The 24371-nt window shown below is 42.5% G+C and overlaps 1 protein-coding gene across 1 annotated transcript in view; it reads left to right on the forward strand.

Moving 5' to 3' along the window:
* cdh7a (cadherin 7a) overlaps positions 1-8411 on the forward strand; it is a 53411-nt gene extending 45000 nt beyond the window's left edge. Inside the window, exon 10 of the mRNA XM_062379550.1 lies at positions 7556-8411. Within this exon, the coding sequence (XP_062235534.1) occupies positions 7556-8070 (515 nt within the window). The 3' untranslated portion in view covers positions 8071-8411. The remainder of the gene's footprint in view (positions 1-7555) is intronic.
* The last annotated feature ends 15960 nt before the right edge of the window (positions 8412-24371 follow it).

Below are 24371 nucleotides of genomic sequence, written 5' to 3' on the forward strand. Positions count from 1 at the left end.
CTCGGAGTCATGAGTGTCATTTTGTAGAAGGACATTGATGACGCAGGTTTGTGGATTTTATTTGTGCAGCTTTAGTCTCTGTTCCTGTGAGATATGACGTTTTATTTCCCTTTTTTACTGTGGTACTATGTATATAACCAAATATAACTGAGAATATTTTTACAACGTGTTTGAGCAAGGTGTTGTTAAAGTATTTAAATCTACAAACGTATGCAAAAAGTATAAAACTCATATGCATAAAAGTTCAAAAGTCAGTAAATCATCTGCAAAATGTACTTAAAGTAAAACTTCTCAGTATGCACGTCCTCACATCTCAATTAACACCGAGTGATTAAAATGAAATGGCCTCAGCTCATTAATTACCATCACTACAGTGCACATATAGGTAGATGGCAGCAGCATATTAAAGCAGAAAAGCTGCAGCTGAGCAATAACACAAGCTGCTAATGGCTCCTGATGTTCCAAGGCTCACAGACACAGACACCGAGCGGAGACACGGCGTCGGCTGTCGAAGGACATATTAGCACAAACGGCAAATATTTATCTGGGTGAAGTGAAGCGGTGATCCGCCGGAGCTCGGTGACGAGTGAAAGCTTTGTGGAGAGTCACTGAAGTCACCAGCTCCTGACAACAGAGCCCAAGAGCTAAACTTTGAAATGTGTGTTTGTGGCCGAGCCAATTAGCCTTAACAGCTAATATGATAAATGACAAGCGAGCCGAGGCGGTGAACAAAGGGAAGTAGCTGCAGAAAGTGAAACGCAAATGTGTTTCAGCCTCCACCACAGAGCTGCTGTTTGTTGTTGTGGCTGAAGTGTTTGAATATGAGCTTTGGAATATAATAAACCATCAGCAGTGTTTTATTTGGGAAAGTAAGTTTGTATTGCAGCAGCAGTGTGACAGTAGCACATCAGCAGAGTGGGACTGACGTCCACAGCTTTAATAAAACTGTTTATTATTGAAGGTGAGTTGGAAACCAGTAGAACATGTCACTGGTGAAAAGGTAATCTGTTTTGTTTCGGATCTTAAACTTCAGTGTTTGAGGCCCAAAGAGTTTATTTATATTTTTCGGAGGATTAAAGAAAAGCCTTACAATTTGATCTGTTATTGTAAACTTTTGTGTTTTGTTTCTTTACTTTTTCCAATTCCTCACCTTCTAAACTCCCCATATTAACTCTATTTAAACAAGTTCAAATGTTAAATGATGCATTAGAAACATTTATGCTTAAAGTTTATGCTGCTGCTGACACTTTTTTACTTCCTCACTTAAGTAGGATGTAAACACAGAACTTCATCTCAGACTATTTTTTATGAACAGACGTATCTCAAGCTTTGAGTATAGCGGCATCCATTGCTTTTGTTGTTGTTGTTTATTTCATGGCTGCAGCGAGGAGGTCCAACACACCGCAGTTCACATTTAAGTTCAGATCTAAATGGAAGTGATTTAAATCCACAACCCAACAGAACAAAAGCCTGTTCACCTCAGTGGCCCACAGCCCATTCATTCTCTGCTCAGGCGGCCGAGCATCTGGGAGAAGCAGGGCTGCATCTCGAGGTCCTGCATGGGTCAATCCTGGGGGGGGGGGGGGGGGGGGATATCTTCCCCTCGTACTTCCTCGTGCATGTGACCTGGGTCAGCTCACTCTGAAACGCAGCAGAAGTAAAGTAAAATGCCTCTGAAATCCTACAGACATGATAAATTAATAACAGTCCTCAATCTGGCTCCTGGGGGGGGGGGGGGGGTTGTATTTTTATTTTGTGCAGCTGCTGGATTGTAAAAAAGAACTGGTTCACCCATCGACTGTAAACAAAAGCATCTCCACTTCCTCTCATTGTAAATGCATCTGTTATCCAGTCAGTTGAGGTTTCACCCCTTTTATATCAAGTGACTAATTAAAAAGCTTCACATGTATTTTGGCTTTTTAGTTTGGTCCGTGTCCCGTCCACTAACATGGAGGAGGCTGGGTTCATGACCTATACTGCAGCCAGCCACCAGGGGGATCAAGATGATATGGCTTCACTATTATCAGGAGCTGTCCTTCATCTTTCATCAATGGGTCGACTCACAGTTTACCTTGAAGTCTCCTGCAACTTTTTAAAAAGAGAAAAAATAACCTTCTATCTCCAATTATGAGTGTGTGTCATTCATGTGACAGTCATCCTGCATTCCTGCACACTCAGAGGAAAACCGAGTGCAGAGCCATGAAGTGCAGTTCTGTTGAGAGAAGCCAGAGCCTGAAGACAGCCTGACTCACTCATGAGGTTCTGGGTTTTAAGGTTGTTTTCTCTTCTCGGGGTGCAAAGTTTATTTTACTAACTTCATTATAACATTTCATGGAGGTCATGGTGTGGATGCACCGGGGGAGGAATAACGGCCTCTCAAGGATGGACGCCACATGTAAGGATGCACACCGCTCATAAAACCCCACGGACAAAGCCTGACCCCATCGGGTCCTAGTTCAACGCCCAGGCGATCTGAAGTTAGCTTCTTTCCCTTTCATTTGCGACAGAGTCCACTTTTGGTGATAAATTAAACTGCAAAGGACCAACAGGGGCAAATACGTGGCCGCGGGAACCCTGAACCCGCCTCGGCTAATGAAAGCTGGCTCTGTCCTGCTCGGCACAGCCTCAGGCCACGGGCTTAGAACTAATGGCCTCCAGTTTAATAAACCTCCACGTTGCCTTGTCTGCGTGTTTGTGTCCTCGTCCGTCCCCGTCACTCTGCTTGGCTCGATTGGATCAGCCTCTTCTTTCCTCTGCTCCTTCGTTTCTGCATATTCTCCCCCTCATCTCTCCCCCCCCCCCCCGTTGTATTAACAGCCCTTGTGCGACCGCTCGGCCTGTTCCCTTTATTCTGATCTGCTGTGATGGTCTTCCATCAAGACCCCCTTTCAATCCGTGGGTAGCAATTGAGGCTGTGATAGCGTGTGATTGTGTTGTCCTGGATGAGACGCGAGCCGGAGTACGACCCGCGCTGCGTCTCGCTGCCGGCTACTCAGGTGCTGTCAGTCCACACACACACACACACACACACACACACACACACTTTCCCTCACTCCATCCATCTCCCTCATCAGGTGAGAGGAGCACACACTCCCAGCGGCGGCACTGATTCCAGCTATCTGTCATGTTGCTCATGGAGAGCTCTTCAGAGTGCCACTCCTCCACTTGTCTTGGTATTCATCAGTTGAGACCTTCAGTTCCCCGCGGCTGCAGCGACGTGCACACTCTCCACCTGCCTGCCGTTGAAAACTCCAGTGCACGTTAGCGTTGGCTCCAACATGCTCATAAGCTAAGTGCTCATTAATCACCGGTTGATATTTTTAGATTTAATTACAGAGCGTGTCCTCTACTCCACAAAAACGCCTGCGTAAGAGTGACTTGTTTTTTTTTCCCCTTTCTCCTCAAATGTCATTTAAAAACCTGATGCAGTCACTTTTGGATGATGCATCTGAAAAACCGAGATGATCGTCATCTTGTTAAAAATCCGGTGGCTCTTTCCCCCAGAGCAGGATGGATATCGCTCAATCCTCCCGAGGGCCAATTAGGACATTACGTATCCCTCCAAATCTCCAGACAGTTGTTTCTGCCTGAGTACTGCTCATCAGACTCATTCTGTAAATCTCCCCGTCCATTCATCTGTCTCCCATTTTACTGTGTGTCTCCTGCGTTGGCCCGCTGTCTGTGTCTTTATTTATGTGTCTCTACTCAGACAGCAGACGATTCTCCTCCTCAGATCTGACTGTCTCTCTGGGAATCTGCAATCGGCGGCATCAGGGTTTGCGTGTCGAGCGCCGTGTGTTGAATCATTTGCCGTTGATGTGCTAAAAATACCGAAAGAGAAGAAAAAGGGAATCGGCCCCTTTTTGTGTCTTTTAACTGCACGAGTCAATTACGAGCAAATTTGTCTCGGTAATGACAATCAGGGGAAAAAAGACCTATTGTAAAGCAATCGGGAGAAAACTGCAGAAATGTTGATTAGACAGTAAACAGGGACATAAAGTACACAAATACACAGTTAACGCTGCAACAGACACACATCAGCAGCAACAAGGACAACATCACAGTCATTTGAGTCAGGAGGAAAACATACAGCTGCTCTGATGAGGACTCAAAGGTTGGCAGCAGCATGCAGGTTCTGATTGTTTCCATGTCCTTCATTTGGCTGCACTTTGTCCTCCAGGCACCACGGTGATATCCGTCATGTTGTGGAGGAGGCCTCTTCATTTATCTACGACATTTCTCTCTCTCTCTCTCTCTCTCTCTCTCTCTCTCTCTCTCCCTCTCCTTGCACTCTGGGGTCTTCGTTTCTGGCCCGTGTGTCAGTCACAGGTGCAAACGATCCAAAACTCCGGGGTGGAAAAAGAAAAAAGCAAAGTGTCGCCCCCCCGCTGAGCAGACAGCACCTCGCACATGAAGGCTACTGGCTCCCGCCCGCCCATAATCGGCCAATTATAGGAATCAATTACAAAAACAAAAGCGGCGCAGAGCTCGTTATATTCATAAACATAAATAATAACTATGCCAATATTTCACTTTGTATAAAAGGGACCACAGGGGACATTTATTTAGAATTCAGGTAGATGCTCTACGCAGCCAATGCAATTCAAAGATAAAAAGCATACAGAGCAAAAAGAATATCGCAACTTTATAAAGACAAATTTTCGATCTACAGGAAAATAATGTAGGGTAAATACATCCAGGTGACACGTGTTCACGACCTTCGGGTGAGGGGTGGAGTCTTCTTCAGCGTCTTTCTGGAAAAATGGCTTAGAGCTCAGTGCAGGTCTGATATCAGCTTTTGAGAATAAAGAGACCATATTAAACAGGGAAGTTGGTGTAAAAAGTGTGCACATAATATCCTTAATCCTGACTGAAGCATGAAAGCACACAACACCAACGTGTCCTGGAGAGAAATACCCCAATCTCTTAAAACCAAAAAAGAAAATAACCAAAGCCGTTGGAAATTTGGCAGAAAATTGTGTTTTTGTGGAACCGGCTATCGCTCACACCAACAGATGATTGACAAAACAGTTTTTTTTAAAAGCTTTTCAACACAATCTCTCTCAGAGGAATTAGTATTCACAAAAATAAAACTTCCTCCCCATGTCCCACGGCGCCACAGCAGCTGATTAAGACTTCGCTTAGAACCGGCACAGTGGCACAAAGACACGGGAGGTGTGTGGGTGAATAATCAGTCCCAGTCACCGGAATCATACCGCGCACGGACAAATGCGCTTAATTAGAAAGTGCATTCGCCGATGCATGCTGGGAAGGAAAAGGGCAGCACAGAAACGTGGCCTTGTTCACAATTTAATTGTGGGGGAGGGGGGGGCGGGTCATTTAAACAAATCAATTACAGCAAAAAGCCTTCGTAGCAACAACCCGATCTTCTGCTCGTTTGTTTTTCATCTGGCGTTCATGAGCAGGAAGTGAGTAATGTAGAGCGGGACCCCCCCCCCCCCCCCCCTCCATCGTATCGCGGGCTGTGTGTTTGCTAAACTGCCGGGGCCGGAAATCCTTTTCTAACAGGACCCTGGGCACCTCGGCACGGAGCGACCATTTGTATGCTCGGCCGTCCACCTGCTCATCTTGGTGGGACGTGATTGGATGTTGGCCCGTGTCCAGGCTGTCACGCACCCCGGCTGCCTTCGAGGCATTAAAGCCTAAAGAGCTCTGCTGGAAAGCACCGGGAATATTCTGTTTCCCCGTGTCACTTTGTAATTCACTTTGTGGGAGCCACGCTGAATCGAGAAGGAAAGGGTAAAGAATTTAGACCGAGCGGAGTTTCCAGAATCATGGGAAACAATCTTCCACGGAATTATTTGTCGCTCCGTGTGGAGGAGATGGATCTTGTCGGGTTATTAGGCCCGAGCACCGAACAGTAGGAGACAGTGGGAGGCCCTATTGAAATTGTTAGGATTTATATTTAATTTTTAACTTCTTTTTAAGGCTTTTACTTGCTCAGATTCTTACCAAAGTTTGCAGAAAATTAGAAAGGGGTGAAAATGTACGTCTTCTGGTGTCATTTTAAACGGGCGTGGCAAAATAGCTGAACAGCGCCCCCTGGAACGCCTTCACATTGACTGATCTTCACAAAAATCGATAGATCATAAAGTGATTGAATAGAGTGATTTTATGACTGTGGATGAGGTTTGTGCTGTTCTCACCGAAAACTGGAAGCAAACTTCAGATTCATGCTGACTTTTATCGTTGGATTATTCCTAATTGGCTTTTTGAATGCTATTATTTTTGCAATCGAGGGACAACTTGGTGAGTGGTGATGCTGCAGTTGAAGGGTCGGTCACCGAATAGCCGACAGAGATTCGCCCATTCATCTCCTGAAGCCTTTTCCATGTGACACTCTCCTCCCGTCCGACTCCTCCACTCGCTCCCTTATTAGAGAGCGTGAGTGGTGTTTGGGATCTGGTTCCCGTGCCTCTTCCTCCGCCGCCTGCAGTAGCTCAACGGCACGATGGAGAAAAGAAATATGGGCCCACGGAGCGATATTTCACCGGCACCGGCTTGACATTGACGGATAGAGGATCATTAGACATTTGCCAGTTTGCTTGGGCGTAGAGTTATTTTCAGCAATAATATATGGGAGAGGGGGCCCAGGGTTGGAGGAGGGCGTCTGCTCAGATCCCCGAGGGCCATGGATTCCAGGCTGGTGGAGTCTGGAAGCAGGATGTAGGTGGTGGAAGCAACAGAGGGGCAACATAAGATTACATAGGGAGATTAGTTTAGTAAACTCTGACAGGATTTTGGAAAGCAGTGTCACTGGATTCACAGAGCAGTGGTTTCCCAGCCATGCTCCACAGCTACTGGCTCCAGGAATCCATCATCCACAAATAATCTCAACAGTTAATCCACAACTTCTCTGCAAACTGTTTCTGACTCTTTCTTACTAAACTACAACATTCCTCTTGTGTTTTGGATGACTTTTTTAATTTTACATTTTTGACCCTTAACTATAAAATGACACATATACTTATAAACTATTTCATCTGTTAATGTTTTTGTTCATAAAAATTTTGACCAAAGTATTTCCATGACTTTTCAATAACTTTAAACCAAATTTCCATGACCGAACATTATGTGAAACCATCAACAATTTAAACTCCAAGGCATACATTAACCTTAAATGACACAAACCCTAGTATGCCTGCTTATATTTTGAGGGTATTTCTTTAAAAGCATATTAATTATTTAAATCTCGGCGTAAATGAACGACATGAAAATATGAACATAACAAATTTCCATGACTTTTCCAAAACTTTTGGGATTTCATTTTAAAATTCCATGACTTTTCGTGGTTTTCCATGACCGTAGGAACCCTGACTATACTTTCAATTCTTCATTCATTCAATTACTTTGCCAACTTTAATCCATTTTATCAAACCTTAACTATTTCACCAATTACTTAACCGTTATCCATCTTTCTCACTTTTTTAACTTCAAAACAATTTTCACTGTTAAATCAAACCTGTTAAATCTGTTAAATTCATGATAAAGCCACGGTCTAGGTTATTGACTCCGCTCCCCCCTCTCTCCTCAGTCATGGTCCTGCTCATTGTGACGATGCGCCGGAGGAAGAAGGAGCCTCTGATCCTCGAGGAGGAGCGGGACATCCGGGAGAACATCGTCCGCTACGATGACGAGGGCGGCGGCGAGGAGGACACGGAGGCCTTCGACATGGTGACCCTGCGCAACCTCAACGTCATCAGAGACCCCACCGTGCGGAGAGACGTCACGCCGGACACGCCCACCTTCTTCCATTACTCCTCGGCCTCTCGCCCGTCCTACAAGTCCCTGCCAGACAATGTGGTGTTCCGGGAGTTTATCTGGGAGCGGCTGAAGGACGCGGACGTGGACCCGTCGGCCCCCCCGTACGACTCCCTGCAGACGTACGCGTTCGAAGGCAGCGGCTCGGTGGCCGAGTCACTGAGCTCACTGGAGTCGCTAAGTACAGACTCAGACCAGAACTATGACTATCTGAGCAGCTGGGGGCCGCGCTTCAAGAAGCTGGCCGACCTGTACGGCAACAGCGACGGCACCAGTGTCTTCTCATAGCCCCCGAATGTCTCTCTCCACATTCAAATGAGAGTAATTTACCGTCGGAGAAAATATTTGTCTGCCTTAGCGCGCCGGGAGAGAGAGAGAGAGAGAGAGAGAGAGAGAGAGAGAGAGACTGCGAGGTCAACCCTTCAAAGGTGTTTGGTCTGTTTCCCTCCCTCCACGGACTTTGAGGAGAGTGCCACGGTGCGGTTTGACACGGACTTCAAAAGTGGAAACGTTGTGTGCAAAGAGACATTCAAGGTTTCAGGTTTCAGGCTGGAGTCCAACCACTGACTGCAGAATGCATACATGTTGGAGTATTTATACGAGGAGGAGGCAGCGGCCCTGTCACTCCAGCGATGGGCACGGGGGGGGGGGGGGGGGGGGCCCAGCACTCTGGCTTTGATGCATTCCTTTGCTATCTTTGTTCTTAAAAAAAAAAAAGAAAGAAAAACATAGAAGTTTCTCCTGAAATGTCCCGAGTCACTTGACTGCTCATTAGGATATTTCACAATGATTTCTATGTTTTTCTTTTTACTTCTGTTTTTGGTGGTGCAGGGTGTCGAGGGGCTGTTTTCACTCACATTACTCACGAGCTCAGTCACACCTCTGTATGAAAAGTGCAAACATAAAGTATAAACCTGTAGTAGATGTGCTAACGAAGTGATGTGAAGACAGCGTTGTGCAAATAATAAAAAGAAGGCGACTCTTTGTCGGGTCGATGTCTCTGCCGGCTGAAACAGGAAAGCGTATGATTTCTCTTATTCTCCTAACAATACATTTTGCAGTTATTGCAATGTAGTGTTTGTCTAGAGTCTGTTTTTTCTTCTTCCTATTGCCAATGTATGATTTCTCTGCTTTTGTAGGAGGTGGGGCGGGGGGAGGTAGGGAGGGGGGGGCGGGGGGTCATGCTTGACTGCGAAATTCATGCCGCCTCGACTTTAGAAAAATAAGTCAAAAAAGAGAATTGTTTCCGTCCTCACCCGGCTGAAGTCGCAGTTTGTAAGTAAATTAAATTTTGCTTCTTTAGTTTGCTGAGTCCGACATATACCGTCATTCAGAAATGAAACTGATAATGTTTCACCGGCGGCGGGGGGGGACACACTGTATGATAATCATGTTGTGCCATTTCCTTTCCCCGGCTTAAATGAATTCTGTTGAAAATTGGGTGTGGACCTGTGCAACCGATATGTGTTATTATTTATTTTGAAGAGGCAGAAAATGTGCAAATGATGTTTTTATCCTTTTCCTGAAAATAAAAAAAATTGACATTCAGTTCCTTGAGAGACGGAAGGCTTTTGTTTCAGTGGCGGCCCGAACCTGGGGAGAGAGGTACGTAAATAAAGAGGTTGTTTCTGACCATATACTACAAGCAGCGTGTGACAGTAATGATCGATGGTTTCACAACGCGCTGCTGTGTTCTCGACTCGAGGAACTCAAGGAACCAGTGAGGGGGCTGGAATGGGGAGGAGGAGAGAAAAATCATTTTCTCCTTTTTTTCATATTTCTTTTTGATGAGGCTTTTGTAGTTGAAAGGCCTGATGGAGACAAAGCGCTGCCGCTCCACAGAGGCATGTGTGATGACTTTGAGGCTGAGCCATCTGAGGACGTTTCCACAGTTTATCCAGCGCTGCACTCAAACAGCTCATAGGTGTGTTCGCGTGTTGAGGTGATGACTCACAGAGCAACATGTACACAGGGAGGAATGAGAATGACACATCAAGGTTAAGACTTCAGGAAACGCATCAAAACACAAACATTCACTTTCTGAATCACATTTTTTTTAATATTTGTTTTACTATGAAATTCTGTTGATAAAATGTCGTATTTTGACTTAAAAACAACAAGGTATGTAAAATAATGTTAATTAAGAAATTAGCAGAATCCGAATTAAAATCAAACCATGTGTGATTTAAGTGTAATTGCAAATTTAAACTCTTAGAAAATGTCTTATTTTGACTTAAAAACAACAAGGTATGTAAAATAATGCTAATTAAGAAATTAGCAGAATCCGAATTAAAATCAAACCATGTGTGATTTAAGTGTAATTGCAAATTTAAACTCTTAGTTGTGTGATTGAAATCCCCCGAAACAAACATAAAGCTACATATTCATGACTATAGAACTAGGTGTTGCTTTATTTCTTTAAATCTCCATATAATTAATATTTGATTAGTGTTACAATACCGTGAACATGGCCTAAACGTGAAAATTATAATAAAAAAAGTAACTATCAACTATACCATGTGTAATCTGAGTGTAGGTACAGATGTTTTCAGACAAGATCTTGAACAGAACAACAAATGTTAAAGCAGCCACAACTGATTTAAAAGACTGATGATGCAACAGTGAATCTTGTACTTTTAAGTAAGTGTTAAATAACTGTTAGTAGTAGTATTTGGTTCAGTTGAGCATATGACATGATAAAGAATTTCTAAAAGCGATATATTTTTATTCTGTGTAGAGATTTGAATGTTGAATACTAAACAAACGTTTTTAAAAATATCTACCTTCAATGGATTTCACCTTAATTTTCTCTGTTGTTGTTTGACCGAAAGAATCGGTAAACAATAAATAAAACGATATTCTTTGCGAGGCGACTGTGATCCGTGTCAGTGACGTTTGGTTTAAGTTTAGTTAAAAGGTAGACGACCTGCGTCTGTTGCTGTCGCTGCATTTCGACGGGAACTCAGAGACTCTCAGTGATGCAAGAGACTGCAAGGACCTTGTTATGCCTCTTTACCTGGTAAATACGACGTCTCCTTACAGGTATTGACACAGTTTCCACAGCTTTGAACCTGGCACAGACAAAACATCAGAGAAGTAACAAGTTCACCGTGTGTTGTCATTAACAAACATGATGTAGTTTCTTAAAACCTCAGGGGTCAGCGTACAGAAAGAACTTTTTTACAACCACAACAACACTGTAACGGATGTTTAGCAAGAAGAAGGGTCGTGGTGAATAACAGAAGATGACAAAAGTGAAACCAGTTGAAGTTTAACCGAAACCTAAACACAACCCAAACCCTAAAACACAACCCTAAACACAACCCTAAATACAACTCTAACCCTAAAACACAACCCTAACTGTTAACACAACCCAAACTGTAAACACAACCGTAAACACAACCCTAAACACAACTTTGAGAGAAACTCGTCAAATGCATAAATGCTGTATAAATGAAACCAAAACAAATATGAAGAACATCAGGTAACAGGTACCTTGCTTATATTTGCTAATGTTAGACACTTAGCTTATGATTCCACCACGTAAATATGTATTCATTACTTATATCTGATATATATATTTAGCTTAATGACAGTTTGTTTTTAGTAACGGTACTGTATTTAAATGGATTGTTCTCTTTAACCAAAGCCTCATCTCATTTCTCCTGGCTGTCGCTCAGAACTCAGTCACAGTAACCATCTTGTTTTAAAACTTACATGGAGTATAAAACTACGATTTAAAATGAGAGATACTGTAATGTTTCAAAAGTGACATTGTATCACTGAAAAACTTCTAAATCCCCAAAAGTTGTTCCTCAAAGAGAATCCTCCTCGTTCTCCTCTGCAGAAGGAGGGCGAGTTAACCCAGGATGGGTTTTAGTGATGATATAGCAGGAGACACTTTGTAGATTAGAGATCATGAGATCTCCGTTATCTCAGGAGATGGAGACAGAGAGATGTGATGTTAACTCCGGTGCCGATAGAGGCTGATCGGGCAGATGTTGATTTTGATTGACCAGCTATCAATCAAAATCAGCATCGGGTGTCTTTAGCGCCTGGCGCCCGAGGGAACCTAATAAGCAATCAGGGAATCCTCTGCTATCAGGGGCTCAATCTGGACCTGGGCTGATTATTGGTGTTGGCCCCGGCGCCTCGGAGAGGGAGAACCCCCGGGCGACTGCAGACACTTCACTCAATTCTTATCATAACCATGCATCATCAACAAATTGCCCTGACAAAGAGGTGGCCATGCTCCGAGAGTCTCGGGGAGATGATCAGGATCACGCCTCTCCTCAGATTGTCCTCTGGAACACGGCTGATAGAGTCTGACCTCGTGGCCGCTCGTTAGAGAATCGTTCTCTGCAGCCGCCGTTCGGCCGCATGTGAAGCACATGAGCGTTTATCATATAATTACTCTTCTCTAACTGCTCTGTTAATGTTTGGACTTTCATGACATTTCCTTAAAATTTTGACATTTTATTGTAGTTTTCTAGAATAAATTATGACTTTGTTTTCATTATTTTCCAGAATGTAATGAATCATATTCATGCAGTTTAGTTTAACAGAGGTATAGTTAATCATGAGAAGAATTTACCATATATATTAAGGTAAAATAAATGTTGGGTCATTTCTCACTTAATCTTGGTTCCAATTGATTTCAATCGTTGATATTTTAAATGAGGTCCTTGAACATTTTTATTTCCTCAACAATCACAAAACACCAAAATCCTTTGAAAGGCAAATTATGTAAATGTGTTAGTATTCACAGACCTATACGTGAAACAAAATGTAAACAAATTGTACAAATTTCTCTACAATCCAGAGGTTTTTAATGATATTTTATATCACCTGACTAACTCTATAAGTTATACTGCAAAACTGTGATAGCGAAACGTAAATGTTCTTCACACAAATTGAAAACTTAAAAATATCATTGGTCGATTCATAATGAACCTCCTGTTTCGGTAGTGACACACGTTTCAGGAGTGATGTTTCGATGAAGACAATTTCTTCTTAAATTTATATTTCAGGGTTTCATAAATCCACCTCCAGAGCAGGATGTTATACTATCTCGCTCTGTGGCTGAGAAATGAGTGGAGAAACTGGCTAAGCTCTGATTCAACTGGGGACTAAGTCCTTGCATATTTCTGCATGTAGACGGTGAATATTTATTTCTGCGATTAACCAGCATGAAACAAAACTCCAAAGAAAGCCTGCCTCCGCTTTTCTCCTCGCAGAGAACAGAAAATAAAAAATAAATAATCCTCTGGTCGTCCGCCGGTTGGTGGCAGAGACATGCCCCCCCCTCCCCCCCCCCCCCCCCCCCCCCGCTGAGGCAGAGGCTGGACGACTCCTCACTGGTCCTTTGAAAAAGAGAAAAGGAGGCAAAGCAAGATCAAAGGCCATCGCAGCGCCATGTTTTATTCTCTGTCTCTCTCAGTAGCGCTCACAGCTCGCCCGCCTTCAGCGAGAGAAACGTCAGACCTTAGGTTTGTGTACTCTATAGTTCCACCAAAATTAGGCTGGTCCCAGACCTGGGCAATATAAATAATTCTCTTGAGAGGTGTGTGTGTGTGTGAGTGGGTGTGCAGCAGCAGCTCGAGCGCCTGGGGAAGCTGAGCAGTGGAAAAGTAGGTCAAAGTGGTGCGATTAGGGTAATAGGGTGGAGAGGAGGAGAAATTTAGGGAAATAACTGGAAAATAACTCGAAATTGATCCGTCATTGATGCGTCAATATCCAGACGAGGTGGGACGGAGTTGTAAAAAGGACGAGAGCACGAGAAACCAACGTGTAATTTGATCGTCAGGCTAAGTGGAGGCTGTCGATCGGCTAATCTCAGAAAGGTCGACAACAACAACAACCACAGGTTTTTATACATCTTCATACGAATTCATCTGCACATTGAAACAGCTTCACACCCCCCATCGGTAAACAGTCAATTAAAGCAACACTGAGTAACTGTTCCGAGCAGCAGCAGCGCCCTCTACTGACATACGTGGGGATTGAATCTGTTGGGCTACGTGTGGTGATTTCACTCTGGATACTCTCCTGCTGTCTTCTCACATCACTCAGAAGTTATCCAGGGTTTTTAACTACAGGGAGTCCATGCAACAATTGACTCAGACATTTGCGATCTCACGTGCAGACCCTCCGGAGAACGATGGGAGATTATCCGGAGTTCAGTGCAGGTCTGAAATCAGTTCCACGCACCCGTTCACCGAAGTTACATATGAGGAAGAGCAGAGGAAACACAGAGGAAACATTCTCTCTATTGCAGGTCAGTGAACCATCAAAGGGATTTCGGAAGCTGATGCTTTAAAGTTTTACGTTACACAGTTTTGCTTTAAAAGGGCCGAGTGCAGCTGTTTATTTACCGTCTAACAGAAGGTTGCGAGTTTAGCATCAAAGGCCGTCTCCAGCTGTGGAAACGTAACGTCTTAGCTAACATGTCTTCTCTTCGACCGAGCCGCTCGCCCGGTGAGAGAACTACATCTCACACCTTTAAATGATGCAGGGCTCGACTTCAACGACACCAATTGCTCAGTCAAGTGATTACATTTTAGATTATAACAGAAAACCTAAAAAGACCCAATTCATTTGGTTACTGGGTTTTATTTTTCCACTTCAACCCTTTTGAGGGAGATTGCGCTTTGAAAGAACAAAGTAGGACCTTCTTGCATCATCGGAATTTCTTTTGCTTTGGAAAGTTGAAAAATAAAATATTTTTGCGAGCAAAGTCTGGAAATGGAATCAGAACGAGCTGAAACCAGAGTTTTTACTCACGTTGGGTCACATCTCTGACAGAAGCACTCGACCACTCGGAGCATCACCACCATGATGAATTACAGTGATTAGAAAATGATACAGTGAATCCCTCTCCGCTGATGATTTGCAAAAACACGTCAGGGCAACATCGGCCTTAATGAGCCATAATCGACGCAGGCCTAATTAGCGGCGGTTTGTACTCTTATGTAGGTTTGTCATCATTAACCAAGCCTGGTGTGATGTAGCAGTGAATGTGTGGGTGGCATAAGTGTTTGTTGATCGTGTCGACATGGAAAACAGTTACATGCAACAACGGGCTGTGGAGCGGGGGGGGGGGGGGGTCTGAGGACCTACATGTGCCACCAGGAGGGGCCTCGGGGCTAATTAGCTCTCGAAAGACTCCGGAAACTGTAAAAAACAAAAACAAAACATGCATATTCACATAAACAAGATTTACAGTAGGTGTTGGGAGTTTTTTTTTTTTTAAGTGAATTATACATTTAAATGAGGATGACTAATAAATCATCTATAAATGGGAGTGTTAAAACCCATCAGCAGAGGTTGAGCAGCACTTCTGTGCATTTTTTAAAATCTCTAAAAGTTTGACCTCTTTCCGCGGAAGATTCATTTCTGATCTCAATGTTTTTCCGACGTAATTAATGAAAATATTCATCGATCATTTCTTCTGACATCCGCCCATTTGCATATTTTTGCATGAAGCAACTGCGCAAACAGCCGAGCCCACTGCTTAATAATTCACCGGTTGTTTTCCTTCGCCATTGTCATTTCAAGGTGTGGGCATGCCGGGTTTATTTTTCTAATAAAACCGAATGGCACAATGAGAGGATGGAATTATCCTGGTTGTATTTAATTGAGTTTGACCAGGTCCCTGCTCAGTGTCGGTCTAATCTCCCCCGCAGCACTGTAGTCTCTCTCCCGGGGAGACAGGGGAGCCCGATAAACTTTGAAGCTTGCGCTGAGAACCTGCCTCGCTGCACCCTCTGCATTATTCATGACACAGGGACTAGAGCATCTTCAAATGGCCTGTCATTTCCTTTTACCCTCCATCACAATGGCCATATGCTGCACACACTAGAGGAAGGAATGGGTGGAAAAGCAATCTGTGACTAACCCTGGCCAAACAGGAACACGTACATGCTAACAGATACAGGTGAAACCACACAGGGGGATACTGTACGTACAAGTGGGAAAAAGCTGTTGCGGCGTATTTCGATCTTGTGCCATTCCCAACTCACCTCCTCCCACTGCCTCCACCCCACACGGCGTCTGCTGCTAAAGCAAACACGCCGATCTCCCCACACACGCCTGCCAAACGGGAGTCTGCATCCGTGGCGGAGAAGTTACCAAAAGAACAAACAAAGGGAACATTCAAAAAGTTTCCTGCGATATTTTGGGTTTTTGGCATTTTTTCGGAGAGATAATTGTTCTCACCGGAAAGGAAAGAAGCAAATGTCTCGTGGTGAGGTGAAGTTAATGTTTGTTCCTTGTCTCCCTCCGCTGCTAAACAAAGTGCGGAGGCGTAGTCATTGTTCAAGTAGGAGCTGCATGGTCTTCAGCTCCTTGATTCTTCTCTCAGATCCCTGACGTTTCATCAGCCACCCCTGAGTCCTTCCCCCGCCACTGTTCCACATTTTGTTTGTATTTACAGAGTTTGTTTGCGTGACAGAACCGCACCAGGCCCCGCGTCCCTCGGAGGTAATTGGGATTGCCGTCATTTGGCCTCCCTAATGTCTGCCATTCAGCATGAACATATCATTAGCTCTTTCTGGGACCGTTCACTCAGAAAATTAGAGGCCTCCGAGGAGCCCGGGCTCCGTCAGCACGGCAGAACCGGCTGACACCTTCTCGCCCTCGCTCTCAGGAGAGAGAGAGACGCAGAATGAAGATAAGGCGATGGTAAGTTGTGTCAGGTGGTTGTTGATGATGTTTAATTTTTGAAAACTCTGTATTTCTGTCTTCAGTTGATGGAATGTAATTCCCAGAGAACATAATTGACGTTCCTCTCGCTGACCTTCACCTTGAGGCAGAGAGAAGCTGCTGGCTGATCCAGGGAACGTGATGAAATTGCATTTATACGGTTCCCGAGGGCTGACGTGGATTCTCCCTAAAATAACATTGGCCTTAGAGTGATATATTAAACGCTACTGTAAGGACTCTGCCCTTGTTGAGAGCTGGAGATGAACTGCACGGCCTTGATACTTAATGACAAAACATCTGGACTGCTCCTGCTCGCTGATGGACCTGCTCCAGCACTTAGTCTCAGTAAAACGCTTGTTGTGACACCTGCGATGGCGCCAAGTCAAACTCGCTTCCGTTGTTGTCTCACACACTAAAGAGGCGCCTGCTGTAAAGTCAAGCTTCAGGTCATTACAGGTTTAAATTAAACCCTGAAAGAAGTGAAAATGTGCAATGACACCAATAACCATCTGGCAGGGAGATGGTGGATCAGGAGGTTCAAGGGAATACATTTAGTCAATTTCATCTTTTTTCCTCAGTTACATAAAAACATATTAAGAGCAGTGCTCGACTTTAAATAAATGTGTTTCCTCTTTGTAGAGAATATATAAATGATCATTGATATCGAATTTACAATTTATTATACTTAAAGTACTGCAAACCTAGCATTGAATTAACAGGGAGATTGTAATTATAATATCCATATGCAGTTTTGTTGGTGTTTTAAATATTTCACTGCACAAACATGTGATGATGATTTAAATGAATCATGAATTTAAAATTAACATCACGAGAAACACGATCTCTTTAATTTAAATATCTTTCACAATCAAAGTATAGCAGTTGAGATTATCATCTGATTAACCTGTCAATCATCAGTTTATCAGTTATCAATAACAAGCTCCAGACAGTAAATATGAGGATGTATTCTCATTATGTCACTTTTTTATATTTATATGAACCGAAAACATAAATCAAAGTAGACTTAATTGTGATATGGGAGTTTAACAAGCATAGCAATTCTGTTACAGGTATAACATTTGTGAAAGTTCATGAAATATCATAATAAATAATGAATAGCTGTATTGGCCCAGTATGAGATAACTTGACTTCCATTAAAGTTCTGTTCATTAATTGGCAAAATGTTGTACACAGGAATATACAGTATATGGAAAATCTATTAAATTTCAAGGACATCATATTTTCAGTGATTTCCATGAAACTTAATAATAACAGTAATAATAATAACAGTAATAATAATAACGGCTTGCATTTATATTGAGCCTTTCACTGGACCCAAGGACGCTTCATGTCTGTGAGTACGAAACAGAAGAGAAGAGAACTAGGTTTCTCGTTTGTGCTCCTGAGGGCAGAATCAACACATAATTGTTTCCCGTGGACGGCCATTAGAAAGCCACTGTACACTTGTAAAAGGCAAGTGTCTAATCCCTGCTGGTATGTCTCAAACCACCAAACAGAAGGAAGCTCATCCAACTCCCCGCATCCTGCAGGACACAGATCTGCATTTCCTCTGCACTTTGATGAAACAGCAGCCAAGCTGTCCGCCTCCATTAACAACCCCTCTGATTTTACACCAGGCCCTGACAACTTTCTCTCTCTCTCTCTCTCTCTCTCTCTCTCTCTCTGTGTGTGTGTGTGTGTAATAAATATCTTTGAGTGCATGTGTCTGTGATGTGTGTCTTGGGATGTGTATGTTTATGCTACTTTACATCGAGGAGCTTGAGGTAAAGCTTCATGACCAGTCTGGGTTTATTTTTAGAAAGTATGTGCAGCTTTAAATCTGTTTATGATGATAGCACTCACAGAAATATGATTTATATATAAAGCTGCAGTAACCTCAACATATTTATATTACAACGGCTGGAACCGGACTTTCCTCTCTAATCTGAGGCTGGTTTTGTTTTCCTTTTCTTTATTGTGTTTTTATTGTACATGCGTGACCTTCAAATGCCAGTGTTGGGTTTTCCAGGTTAGGATTCAGCTAAAAACCATCATTTGTCAGTATTATATACACACAGCAGAGTTTTTTTTAAAGCATTTTCATTCAATTTGCATGAACGGGACCACAGGGGTTATTATACCTATCACTTACCCACTTCAAATGAATGATAATACACTGTAATTAGTCCATTTCCAAGCTTTCAGGTACCAACCCTCAACACGTCCGTCCCAATTGCTTCCACTTATTTGAGAGTCTTTCCTTTTTCGCTGAATTCCGGAGAAAGATCTGTCATTAAACAAGACCAGACTCACAGTGAGACTGCAGCGTTGTGGCCTGGGATTCCTGCGGCAGCTAAAGAAAGAAGCTTAACTACCTGCAGGTCTGTGACAGCTGGATGCTCAGCACGCTGGTGTTTTTATTGTTGTGCGCCGTCACCTGCTAATGCATGTGTTATTAGAACGGAGACAAGGACACTGGAGAGGGAAAGCAGTCTTTCTCTGTGCTATTTTCTAGGTCACGTCCGTCTTACGCCATTTCAGTACAAACATGGCTGGTGGATTCAACACTCAGACTTAAGCCGGGTTTGTTATGACTGTGTGGGATCTACGCAAAGACTACGCAGGTGGCTACGTCACCGTGAGCTTTAATATTTGTGTCTGGTGCGTCTGTTAAGATGCCAGAGGAGGTTATGTGTACAACCATCAAACGAGGAGGAGGTTGAGTTTGATGTGCTGGTCCTACTCATAGCCTGTAAATAAAGATGGATCTTCTCTTCCTTCAACTATCCAGAAATGAAGCCCAAACACACTGGATACGGGTGCCGCCATCTTGTGCCAAATGGCATCATGTCACGGTGCATGTGCTCAACTAATTGCAAGTTAGTCGAAAGTGTCAAATCATGAGGTTTACCCACATTTTATGGCATCAAACAACTAATTACAAGAGTATTCAGAGTCTATAAATCGGCCAAGGCCCAACAGTCCAATTTTTAAACCACGTTTAAATTCACTTAATACTGAGTTTTACTTAGATCTGTGCCAAATTGCAACACTCAAGACTATCAGTCCTCTAAACAGGTCTTATTTATTTTTCATCAAGACATATGTATTACTCTATTAGGAAACAATATTGAATGCCCCATATCAAAGTGAAAAACAAAATGGATCCACCCTCTGTTGTTGATCCACAACTAAACTTAATGAGTTCTCTTTGGACCCAGAATGCATCCTTCCAGCAAGTTTCATTCTAATCTGTCTTGTAGATATTTGCGTAATCGTGTTGACAAACCGAGAAACAAAAACACAACTTCCTTGGCACAGGTACTGAAAATCAAACTTGAAGGAAACAATCTTTGAGAAAATACTATTTGAGATATACTTAGATTCTTTTAGTTTGGCCCCATGAACCATGAACGCTAACATGGAGGAGGCACAAGACAGACTTTTATTTAAATAGGCATTTCAGGGTCTAATTCCTGCCACACAGGCTCATCACAGTTATGCAAAGGAGGGATCCACACAGCTTGAAGGGCAACCCCCCCCGAAATATATTTAGTAAAAAACAAATATCACGGCATGTTTTGGTTCCACCTCCGTGATGACGCGCACACACGAGACGGTTAACTGTGAGAAATTGGCCCGAAATTGTCCGGTGAGTTCAGACGTGCGTGTAATGTGGCTAAAATCGCGTGCCCTTTCCAACCGGGGAACAAACCTCCTCAATGTCAGCGCTCTCTCCCACATGTCGAGTGCTTAGTTTGCCATGCAGTACAAGGTCTCCAGGACTGTTTAGTATTCACCCACTTGAGTTTCCTAAAGGTTACCAAACCTAATTAGACATTTATGCAGGATCTTCAAAGGTCCCTCCGTTATTAATGATGTGCTACTTCTGAAGACTGCATCGATGGCTTTTTTCCCCGACTCGGAGAGCACACTCCTCACAATATGCGCATACACAATGGAGGCATGCAGACAACCAACGTGCACGGGGAGGCCGCAGACTGGTTGGTCGTGATGACTAAAGTTGCTTGTACAGAGCACTACACTTGAATGTGGACACACACACACAAACACACAAACACATTGTAGAAAACGGTCCTACATGAGCCCACTGTAACACAAACTGTGACAAACTCTTTCAAAATAAAAGCAGAGCAGTTCCTTCATTAGAGTTAATTTATTTCTAAACTTCATTCAAAAGCCCGCCCACTTTCTAAAGAAGTCGCAGCTCAGTTGCATGTTTGTTTTGGCAGCTGAACTACACTTCCTGGCATCACCTGCATGCTCAGGAACTGACCAATAGAATTCCAGCCTGAGCACTGACCAATCAAATCCTATCTTTACTTCTTATGTGCAGCTCCAGCACGAATCAGCCAAGCAGCTTGAAATCTCTATTTTATGCTAATTGTGCTTTTACATTTTTCAACTTTAATTAAAGTCTGACTCTTAAAATTGAAAGACCACACTCTTGAATTAAGATAAGAAAAAAATACATGAACAATCTTTAGCTCTTTACAAAAACAGCTGATAAACGATGATGATCATGTGACATGTCGGGCAGCAACTAACAATTGTTTTCGTTTTAGATCTACAGATAATATTTTCAGGTATTACAAACTATTTTTTGTATCTGTTCAAGTGCCTCGTTCCTGAATGATGACTTATATTTTTTTGAACAATAATTTTTGCTTTATTAATTCAGTTTCTTATTTAGCATAAATTATTCTGTAGAAAAAAAAGAAGATGGCAGATGATTGACAGATCTATTGGCGTGTTCATCTAATTTCTTACCTAAAAAGCAGTAGAATCCTCTTCCTCATTATGCATGAAGGTAAAATGTGAGAAAGTGAATAATCAACGATCTCATGTACTTTTCTCAGATGAAAGTCAAAGTTTCTCAGTGTGAGATTTGAGAAGCTGCCTTCAGCCCAAAATAAGAGCCCGGCCAATCATCTGCTCATCATTCAAACTACGTCATAAAAGAAGACTGAAAAATAAAAACTTCTCCAAAGTCAAGTGACTCCTCCAGCGCCTCCGTGCCCTTCACCTGATTATGCCTCCATGTTTACGTGCGGCCTCAGCCATGCCCTGAGTAAAAGTAATTGACAAGACACTACAAATAAAATTCAATTTCCATTTATTATTTACATTTGGGCTTTAATCAATTATGAATGACAGCTAATTAGTGGAGTGCAGGGGCCATCGCTCTCCACAGTGTCAGAGTCGACTAGATGTACTGTACGTCACGGACTGTGGACATTGACAAAAAACCTCTCACCGCTTACAGATTCAGGCGTCTTTTTTCTGAGGAGGCTTCACTAATCATTTGTGAAAGTGCACGTGGTGTGCGTGCACAAGGCGTGCGAGTCTGTCTGTGTGTGTGAGTGTGAGAGTGGGCGTGCACGTGTTTGATAATAATAAGGCAAGTGAAAATGAAGAGGAGCTAAACTGTGTAAGTCATTTCTCATTTCCTTGCTTCAGTGCCTGTCAGAAGAAAGCCCTGCATTCTGAATGATGACTTCGACAACAAAAAGTGAACAACAAACCCTGTGGCTGTGAGCGGGGGGGGGGGGGGGGGGGGGGGAGAGAGAGAGAGAGAGAGAGAGAGAGAGAGAGAAAAGAGCGGAGACAAGCCAGGAAAGAAAAACAGACATTTTAAATTTCCACCAAACAAACCAAATCACAAAATCAATACTGCTAAAAATGTCCTAGGACCAGGGGCGTCACCAGGTATTTCCGGGCCCAAAGACAAGGTGTCCCATCCAAACCTCTGAAGCTCATCCAGACTGATGCAGCTCGACAGGTCTTCAACCCAAGTTTACTCACACCTCCTCCACTCCTCCGCTCCCTTCACTGGTGGACCGGGACCAGTCTACATCCAGGACATGGTCTAACCTTACACCCCAGCCCATCCACCCGTCCAGTCTCTTTGCTGTCCTGGCTCCCAGATGGCAGAACGAGCTCCCCATTGACATCAGGACAGCAGAAAGTCCACACAGCTTCCACCTGAGACTGAAGACACATCTCAACCGACTACACCTTTGGTTTAGAAGATGTCAAATAACCATCGGCAAATAAAAAACATAAAGTATAGTTGAACTTGCATGTAGCACTTTGTAGTCCGGCTTTTTTTAACCTGCACGGTTGAATGCACTTATTGTAGCTCGCTCTGGATAAAGCATCAGCTAAATGAAATGCAATACTAATGTAAAGGTATATATATCTATATGTACATGTGTGATTGTGTGTGTACATGCTACATATCCCCCCCCCCCCCTTCACCATAAAAAATGTAACATAACAGAGAAAAGAAAATGTCTTTACAGTTGGCGCTGGTACAGTTTTGGAAGGACCTTCGAAGGGGCTGATTTAATGTGAGAGCATCAATCCTTTAGCAGCACGGGGCCTTGACAGCAAGTGAAAGTAATCTCTTCTTTATTAATGGGACTTTTCACTTTGGACCCGAGGCCTTTGGTATTCCATAATAGTAGTTTCATGCCACAGACCTAAGGAAAGAACAATATGAAATCAGATCAAGTGGATGTGTGATGAATGATAAGTGGAAAGTATTTCTTTCTACGTTCAGCGGTGCCTTTGAGGAGAAAAAGGGGGAAAACAGAACGAATGAGATGTGGAAAGGTAATTTGATTTAATAAAAAAAAAGTTTGGCATGTGTAAGGAAGAATGAATCAAAACAAAGGAAAAAACATTTTACACATTTTACACCTGCAAAAAATCTGTTAACAACTGGAATATTCGGTAAACAACGGGTCAAAGGTAAAACTTAAAAATCAGATCTAATATTTGAAACACTCTTTTTATAAAGTTTAAAATGCCACAACATAGATCCAGCCTCTGGGGAACTAAAAATAATTTTTGACCTCAATGAGTTCATTAGAGAAAAACTTCATTTCAGGGATTTGGACAAATCTTGCTGCTCTGGTGCTGGAACTATAGATTGACCTTCTACCCACAAACATCCGTAAACAAACTCAATATCTGTGTTAAAATATGATGTAATATATAAGAGTTGTACACCCACAGCCTGCTACTGAATTAAAGTGCCGGAAATATTGTTTTTTAAGAGGCACTAACTCATATTTTATAATAGCAAAAGATATATGTGAAAGTTTATAGTGTCGTGTTTCTGCTCTAAAACTTTAATGTTTTGTTTTATTATCACCATTTGATTAGAAGCTTCATATGCATATCCAATAAACTTCTCTTGGATTAGTGGGAGAGGCAGAAAAAAAGAATAAAACTTGATATCTGATGTTGACTTTTTTCCATTTGTTGGTGATTTGACCAAACCACCAATCAGGATTTAATACAAGTTTGTATAAAGCAAAGACTCTTTTCACTATATTTATCTCCATAATATATTTAAAAATGTGAATGTTTATTTTTAATATTAGCAGAATTGTTTTACCGTATTTACCGCAATTTTTTATGAACTTCATAATATTGACTTTGTCTGTGAAAAGTGTATTAAAGATAATTTTTTATCTAAATACTTAATTAAGACCTGAATGTGAAATGTTAGATTTATGTACAGTATTATTAAATTGAAATCTTGTGTGAAAGAGTGTTAATGTTGAAATTAAATCAAAATATTCCAAAATCATTATCATCTGATGATGATGCCAGATATTTCTCTCTTCTTGAAGTCGGTGGAAACCAAAACAGAGCAAAAAGGACACTGAATAATTTACTGACTTGCATTCATTGTGTACAGCTGCACAAAAAAATACACTAAACACACATTTTCATTGTTAAATTTCCCAAACCTTTCTGACTTTGGTCGAAAATATTGTATCCACACAGAATCCTGTTATTTCTAATAAGAATCTGATTGAGAAACGTTAACAACCTTGGCATCTTTGAGG

The sequence above is a fragment of the Platichthys flesus genome, chromosome 21 (genome assembly GCF_949316205.1).
Source record: "Platichthys flesus chromosome 21, fPlaFle2.1, whole genome shotgun sequence".
NCBI classification, from domain to species: domain Eukaryota; kingdom Metazoa; phylum Chordata; class Actinopteri; order Pleuronectiformes; family Pleuronectidae; genus Platichthys; species Platichthys flesus.